Source organism: Prunus avium, chromosome 7 (genome assembly GCF_965620075.1).
Source record: "Prunus avium chromosome 7, drPruAviu1.hap1.1, whole genome shotgun sequence".
Classification (NCBI taxonomy): domain Eukaryota; kingdom Viridiplantae; phylum Streptophyta; class Magnoliopsida; order Rosales; family Rosaceae; genus Prunus; species Prunus avium.
The window spans coordinates 25,618,395-25,627,255 of NC_142290.1; the positions used below are offsets into that span (position 1 = coordinate 25,618,395).

At 36.2% G+C, this 8,861-nt stretch overlaps 1 protein-coding gene across 1 annotated transcript; it reads left to right on the forward strand.

The window, feature by feature from the left end:
* Positions 1-1,477: 1,477 nt before the first annotated feature.
* LPAT2 (lysophosphatidyl acyltransferase 2) lies at positions 1,478-8,861 on the forward strand. Its single transcript, XM_021975790.2, has 11 exons — positions 1,478-1,925; positions 2,465-2,587; positions 3,370-3,409; positions 3,528-3,601; positions 3,884-3,943; positions 4,918-4,995; positions 6,400-6,558; positions 6,765-6,890; positions 7,606-7,698; positions 7,916-8,002; positions 8,136-8,861. Exons 1-11 carry the CDS (start codon positions 1,845-1,847, stop codon positions 8,373-8,375), a joined length of 1,161 nt encoding a protein of 386 aa, XP_021831482.1. The 5' UTR covers positions 1,478-1,844; the 3' UTR covers positions 8,376-8,861.

Below are 8,861 nucleotides of genomic sequence, written 5' to 3' on the forward strand. Positions count from 1 at the left end.
AAAGGCTATGAATGAAAAGTGGAAAAGGAGACAAGAAGATAAAGATGCAGTGGTTTTATCTCATGAGATAGATAGATATTTGCCGGATGCTGCAAAACAAGATATTAAACACTTTGATATTTTAAATTGGTGGAGGGTGAATGCTTCTAAATATCCAGATTTAGCGGCCATTGCAAGAGATGTGCTTGCAATTCCAGTCTCTACAGTTGCCTCATAATCTACTTTTAGCACTGGAGGGAGAACAATTAACTCATTTCGTAGTTTCTTGAGTCCTGATATGGTTGAGGCTTTAATTTGTACACAAAATTGGTTGAAGTCCACTTCAATTTCTTTAAAAGTTGAGCCCACCATTGAGGAGATGGAGTTTTATGAAACCATTGAGTCAGGTATATCTATTTTTCTCAATTAATTGCTTATAATGTGTGAGTTTTATTGTGCTGAAGCTAAATATTGATTATGTATATTTCTTATATAGAAATGAGGAGATCAAATGTTAATGCGGCTGTGCACATTTTCACTGATTGATTCTCTATTGATGCACAACCTTGCAGTTATGGTAATTTTCTTATTCATTTCTTATTTTGATCATCTTGTATCCTAAAATTTGTGTTGATTGAAACTACTTTTATGTGCAGTATGAGGACATGTTGGAAACTGGGCAGCCTTTAATTAAATGGAAATTATCAACTTGTATTTTGGTCAGCCTTTCATTTCTTGGTTTTATCATCTTGTATTCATTTCTTATGAACTTTAGAAAGTTTGTTTTGATGGAAATTATGAACTTAGATGCATGCTGGAAACTAGACAGCTTTTGATTAAATGGAAATTATGAACTTGTATTTTGGGCAGCCTTTCATTTCTTAGTTTTATCATCTTGTATTCATTTCTTATGAACTTTAGAATGTTTGTTTTGATGGAAATTGTGAACTTAGATGCATGCTGGAAATTGGACAGCTTTTGATTAAATGGAATGTTGTTGTGTTAGCCTTTGATGAAATGGAATGATATAATGGCAAAATGTTAGCATTATAATGTAAGAGCAGGTTGAAAAATGCATGGTTTTGTGTTAGGCACAAACCGGCCGAACCAATCCAAACCACTTTGGTTTGGATTGGTTCGATTTTCATTATGGTTTTAGGCTAATCCAAACTAAATCGGATTGTCATTTTCTTATTGGTTCAGCTGTGGTTTGAGAGTAAAACCGAACTAATCCGGACCGTGCCCACCCCTAATTGGAACCATCCGTGTACCGTATTAGAAAAAAAAAAAAAAATTTGCCAACTCACATGTCTTGTTGCTAAATAGTGTGGCATTTAAAGTTGTTATCTACTATCTGATTCATCGATCGCATAAGAAATCAAATATTTGATTATTTGGGATAAAATTCATAAGATGTGGGCCATGGACCCACCAACCCCCCATCAACCCCATCAACCCCATCAACAATGAGATTCAAGCCAACCATATTATGCCCACTCTTGTTGGTTATCAGCCCAAGGAAGGAGTAGCTCAAGAAATAAATACGTAGAGTTTTATTGCAAAACCAGAAAAGAAAAGAAAGCCCATTTCTCACACACTGCCGTGCTTCTCATTCCCTTGTTATATTATATGAGAATCGGCATTTAAAGAGCGCAACATTTCTGTGACGCATTTTCACAAACACGTTTCACTCACAGTGCCTGAGTTCCGGATACTTGCCTTCATAGGGCTCGCTCGTTAAATCTCTAATTTAAATTCAACTCCAAATAAGAATTTTCATTCCTTTTTGAGCACTTGGGAATTTGAAATTTTGAAATCTGTGTGTGTTGTGAAATTCGTTCTATCCTCTTTGTGGGTTTTGGGCCATGCCGATTGTTGCTGCAGCTGTCGTCGTCCCACTGGGCCTGCTCTTCTTCATCTCAGGCCTCGTTGTCAATCTCATTCAGGTAAACACCTCCTTCTCGCTTTTCTCTTCATGGTTCTGGATTTTATTTTCGTAATTGCGTAGATTTGGTTTTTGGTTCACTCATTTTTCAGTATCTTTTTGCAATTGATTTCGTAATTTTTGGGCTGTATTTTACGAGGGTTTTGCTTCTTTCCTTTCCGGGGGTTCAGTATAAGTTGCTTATAGTGATTGATTTTAGCCTTATGGTTTTGTTCTTTCTCAAGGGGTTCTTTGGGCAGCGTACGTCTCTCAGCGTGCATGTGAATCTCGGCTTTGTTTCTACTTTCTAATCTGGCCTGTATAATTCCAATGATTTCGGAGAACAATTGGGGATGAAACGAAACTCTAGAACTTCGTTTTTGAATCTCACATGCTGTTGAGCCCATTGAGCTTAATTATATTGTTCGAAACTGAGTTAAAATTTGAGATTTAGGAGTTCACTTTTTTTCTTTTTTTTCTGTTCAATTATCATATCGATTGAATCATTTTCTTTTCTTTTGAGGTTTTAATCTGTTTAGCATACTTGGTCCATTGTTTCAGGCGATTTGCTTCATTCTTATTCGGCCCGTGTCTAAGAATTTATACAGAAGGATAAACAGAGTGGTGGCAGAATTATTGTGGCTGGAGCTGGTGTGGCTCATTGATTGGTGGGCAGGTGTTAAGGTATTAGCTAGCCCCCCATATCGTGTGATTTTAGCGGTTTTGATTGATTTAACTTCCTTGAAGTGCAAATAAGTTAATATATGTTGAGCATTTTTTAAGTGCTTTCCCACTTATTCTGCTAGCTTGTAACTAAGTATTTTTCAAAAAAATCTTTGCCCATACAAATTGTACGAACCAATTATTGAGGTAATTGCTGGCTTTTGAAAGATTCAAAGCAGCAATTGCTACCATAAGAAAGACTAGAAGATGTAATGCTGAAGGAGGAAATCAAAGCATGTGGATCAAATTTTCTTCTCATAAGCTTTTATAAATCCCTAAAATGCTATCAATTCCTAAACTAGGTTTTGGTTGCATATTTTTCTTTTTGGGGGTAGAGAGAGGCGATTGGTTACAAATTTACTTGTGTTTTATCAGACCAAGGGCAACAGTGCACTGTCTTTTTTATCCGTTTCAAGGTGGTGAGAGAGAGTAACTTATCAAGAAAAAAAAGAATAGTGAGAGATTAAGATATCCTAATATGTCTAGTGGGGTATCACACTAATATGGAGAGTGCATTACTGGGTCGTTATATTTCCAGTACAGTTGAAAACCTTTAGTATAGGAACATGGAAAGGTGAATAGCATACACATCCTATTTATTTACCTATTTATATAGAACCTCTAGAAAAGTTATATATATGAAGGCCCACTTAACTCGAAGTTGAACCATAATTTATTTTTTTTCCATGTCCACTTAACTGAATCTTGATTTAGTTAACCCCCTTTGTTTTTTTTTCCTGCAGATTCAAGTATACACAGACCATGAAACCTTTAATTCAATGGGTAAGGCTTAAACTTTCTCTCTTGTTTGATGTTTTTGTGCCTAGGACTAAGTATATATTGTCCTTTTCAAAATAATGCAGGAGAGTTCATTTATCTGCTCATGTTTCTTATTTTCTAGGTAAAGAACATGCACTTGTCATATGCAATCATAGAAGTGATATTGATTGGCTTGTTGGATGGGTTCTGGCTCAGGTACACTGTTTATGTATCATAGTTCAGTCACATGCATGATGCACAAATATATATATATATATCAGAAACCTGTTTATATTCATACATATAATAAATTATCAAAAAGTACTTTTTTATCTGTTAGTTTGTTTTCATGATATGCTTACATTATATTTGTAGAGGCACACAAAAGTTGTATTTGAGATTTATTCACATGTGCTTGTAAAAGTTGTTCACAATATAGACTAGTGCTGTGCTATATTTTTTTATGCTGCTGATTTAGAACTAAATGTACTCATGCAGCGGTCAGGTTGCCTTGGAAGCTCCTTAGCTGTAATGAAGAAATCATCAAAATTCCTTCCGGTATGTTCCACCCTAAGATGTCCTGTCAGCATGTGGAGATGAAGCTTTTAAGTCAGAAACTGTTAAGTTCACACACACACACACACACACACACACACACACACACACATATATGCATTGTTTGTGTCTACATGGAGAAGGGATATTTTCTATATCATGCTGATTCTTGCTTGAACGTGTGGTCTAGATTCATAGTGTGATAACATAAGCATCTTAGGTTGCCACATTGTCTTGACAAGAAGACATTGCATACATAGACGCTTTTTCCATTGAGGAATGCAAACAAATGGGATCCCTTGTGGGACCTACTGTTAATTGTAGTTCAATATCTGAGCCATTTATTTTCTTAAGACTCCATTCAGGAGTAATCCTTGTGAAAAAATAGCGTAATAAAAAATCATTAAAACGTCGAATTGTGATCAAATAAATAGACCAAAACAGTGTTTCTGGTAAACCCTAAATAATCGTAATGATAATCAGATGGTTAGGTGGTTTTCGATTGGGCCAATTTTTACCAGGATGATTCTTGAATGGAGAGAAAACATATGGTTCAGATCATTAAACAACAATGCAGAGTTGGCCCCACAAGGGGTCCTTTAGTCTTTTTTTTTTTTTTTTTTTTGTAATCTTTTCTTAAATGAGATTAGTTTATAACCTTAACAACTTAGATAAGATTTTAAAATTTGAAGTTTGTGAGTCTGGTATGATCCTGAGGTATTAATAGTTAGAAGTTTAGATGTCATTGAATACTTAATTTCAGACCATATTGCAATTTTATTATAGACTTTATTAAAAATTTAATTTGATACATTTTCATGTAATAGTTGCGGGTTTGGGGTTTTGCTGCAAATGTTGTATTGTGGCCCCACTTTTATCATCCAGTCTACATTTCATTTAACATAAGCATTCTCATTTGCCTTATTTTTGGGCGTTCCTTATTTCTTGTCAGTAAATGGCATGCCTTCTACATGCAGGTCATAGGGTGGTCAATGTGGTTTTCTGAGTATCTTTTCTTGGAAAGAAGCTGGGCCAAAGATGAAGGCACATTAAAGGTATTGGTGTATGGTTGTTTATCTACATATTTTATATACATATGATATACACAGGCACATTTAAGTTGTTCTTTACACTAGAGAGTTTTGCTTTCTCATGAAACTCTTAAGGAATCTCTCCTTTATATTCTTGTTCAATTTGATAACCAATCTGGACATAGATATCGTAAATATCTTCATTGCATTGAGGTCAGGTTTTGTAACCAAGCTAAAGAATCAGACGGTATATCTTCAAAATAGACTTCCTAGCACCAATTCTGAGAATTGTATGTGAACTCGTTGCTTGTAATTAGTTGATAAGAAGTAGTGTGTTGTAGATGAACTTCATAGTCATTTTGATATCTCCTAAATTTTAATGACTGCATAATTAGTTCGATAGTTCTTTTTTCCTCCAAACTCTCTAAAGAAAAGAGGTTTCACTCATCTGCCAAGAGAGGCCACCTAAAAAGCTAAGCCATGTGGCTAATTGAGAAATGCTTCAGGGTTTTTGTCTCCATATAATTCACTAACTTCCAATTTCTCACACTTCTCTTCCACAAAGAGTCTAGGTTCTTCTTGCTTAGGGGCTGTATGTAACAAATTGATGTTTCCATTTTTCCTACCACTACAACTATTTTTCAATGAACTGATTTCTTTTTTCAATCAACTCACTGAGTGCCAGACAAATCCTTAAATCTAGATGAAAGTTCTGAATTTATAACCATTTTACTTGAAGAAATGGGAAATTTTGAAGAACATAGAGAATGTTTTGGCTCGGCTACCATGTTGATGTAGGACAAAAGAAGGTGAGTTGTTGCCTATGATTATTGTGGTCATAGGTGGTAGAAAACTGGCAATTAGAAGAGGTTTAGATAAAAGAAAGATTCATAGTTTCTGTAACCCTAAAGTTCGATGGGAAATAATAGGAAGGATAAATGAGTATGGTTGTTAGAAAGTAAATGACTAATGAAAAAGAAAAAAAGAAAAGAATAGAAAGTAAAAGAGATACCAAATCACCAGGTCTTTCAACAATACTTAATTTTGGTTCTTCCCAAATGTGATTGCTTTATAAGAGACACCCTTTTCATAATAGGAGGAAGAAACTTATACGACGTTGAGTCTTTCCGAGACCCAAATATATTGACTGAGACAATACGTAACATTTATCCATAAGTTGACACTTTGACTTAATTTTTTATTATTGTTTTTTATTTACTGAATTTTCATTACTATCACATTTCCTTGAAACCAAACAGGAGCCATTGTTAGACTTGAGTAAAAGGGGATTAGGATTAGGATTAGCCTTGCACTTTGAATGGGGACATTTCTTTTCTAACCTAGCTGTCCATATGCGATACGTTAAAATGTCTACTTTTGGAGTAACCTTGCTGATCTCATTTGCTTATTGTGGTAATAAATCTGCAGTCAGGTGTTCAACGGCTGAAGGACTTCCCTCAGCCCTTTTGGTTGGCTCTGTTTGTAGAAGGCACTCGTTTTACACAGGCAAAGCTTTTAGCAGCTCAAGAATATGCAGCCGCAACAGGGCTTCCTGTCCCTAGAAATGTTTTGATTCCTCGTACTAAGGTAAAATTCCCGTTGCATTTTCTCATACTACTTTAAGAAAACAATAATAATAATTTTCTTGGAATGCCTTCTCCATCTCCTGGCTGGTTACAGAATTCCCATCTGCATAAGAAAGTATAACGTTCTGGAATCCTCCTTTACAACAGGCCATTATTCCCTATTACACGTGGTTTTGGCTTATCTAGTAAAACTCTTGTTTCTTTCAGGGTTTTGTCACCGCTGTGAGTCAGATGCGCTCATTTGCTCCAGCCATTTATGATGTAACAGTGGCTATTCCTAAAAGTTCACCTGCACCAACAATGCTAAGACTCTTTGAGGGGCGACCTTCTGTGGTAAGCCTGCCTTACTTGAGATTTTAAAAAAGGCTGTGTAAGTTGTTTAATTGTAGCAAGTGCATGTAGGTTTGAGCGTTAAATTCACATGTAGAACTGACACAGAATGTTAAATGCACATTTTTGTTTAATTGAGTACACTCATGTGGCTTGTTTACGTAAGGCATTCTAAGAAACATCTGTCCAGATAGTTGTGGTGTGATGTGCAATGCGAGTAGTGAAACTGTGATCATTTTTGCATTTTCAATTCTCTTATACCTTGTGGTTTTGAATCACTAGTTGGCATATTTCTTCATTGAGCATGTTCTTCAAATGTTCTGGGAGTAAAAAGGGCAAAGGGCAATGATTTTGTTTTATGTTTTTTTTTTAACATTGTGGGTCCTTTGGTATCTGTGAGGAGTTTTCAATGGCTCGTGCTCCTCGCTTGGGTAGTAACAAGTGCTTTGTGTCAACTCTGAATGTCAACTACATAATTTGAAGCTTTTCTACTTACTGTGATAATGCTAGATTTGCATTGTACATTCATTTGACTTTCAGAGGGTCTTGAAATTGTGCTGAATGCTTTTTATGATTACAAAATTTGAAATTGTTTATGTTAGTGATTACTGATTGAATCATATGGATTGGCAGCAGCCCTGTGCACTGAGCTGCCCTTTTTATATCTGGGTTTTTGGCTGATACAAACTTGCCTGCCCTGGTTGTTACTCTCTTGCAGGTGCATGTGCACATCAAGCGGCATGTAATGAGGGATTTGCCTCAAACTGATGAGGCTGTTGCACAATGGTGTAAAGATATATTTGTTGCCAAGGTGACTACTATATAATGTGTTGCATGGTTGTGTTCTTGGCATTTCCGGAATCATATGTGAAATACATGCACCTGGAAAATGAAGGGAAAAGATTAAGATGTATTTTGCACATATATTCTTGAATCAAATTGAACTGACTAATCGGGTTTTGCTTCCAATAATTCATGTATTAATGTCCTAATTTTGATGGTCTTCTTGTTTGTTTTTCATATACTAGGATGCATTGTTGGACAAACACACAGTAGAGCAAACTTTTGGCGATCAACAATTGAAAGTTACTGGTCGGCCGCCAAAGTCTCTTTTGGTGGGATACGTGCTCTTAAAAATTACCCATCTTGCCACTCCATTTTTTATTTATTACTGTGTTACCTTTTCTCTATATTCAGGTAACTGGGGGTGTCTTGTAAGTACTGCTAATTAACTCATGCTTAGTGCAGGTTGTTACAGCTTGGGCCTGTTTGCTTATTTTGGGGGCTCTAAAGTTCCTCTACTGGTCTTCGCTTCTATCCTCATGGAAGGGTATTGCATTTTCAGCATTGGGTTTGGGCGTTGTTACTGTCCTTATGCAGATTTTGATTCGGTTTTCGCAGTCAGAGCGTTCAACACCTGCCCCAGTGGCTCCTGCAAATAACAATAACAAAGGGGAGTCTTCAGGCAAACCAGAAAAACAGCAATAGAGTACACCTTCATTCCCAAGCCTTTTGTAGCTGGGCAACTTGTGATTCATGTTGCTTGCGTGTTCGTCACCCCTCCCCTACTGTAGTGTGGTCGAGCTTTAAAGTTCTTTCTCTGTGGTGCCCCCTTGATTCAGTAAAACGCATATTTTGTGTGCATATCAATTCATTAACTGCTGGTTGATTAGGGTAATTTCTGTATAGACTCTTAAGAATGGCTGTAGCAGCACTGCTAGGTCTAGGATGCCCCTCAGAAATTACACTTCCTTTGACCTTGTTTGTTAGTGAACATGGTGAGGCTTTGGACATGACCCTTTCGCTTTTATCATTTCTGTTCGGTGTAATTTATGTGTACGGGAGCAATATGGTTAAGCATGACATTTCCAGAACATAATTGTCTCTAAAATGTCCACCCTCAGTGGACTTAGAAAAATTGTTGTTTTAATTTTTTTTATAAATAAAATTACTACAGGGCTTCTTATCCTTAAA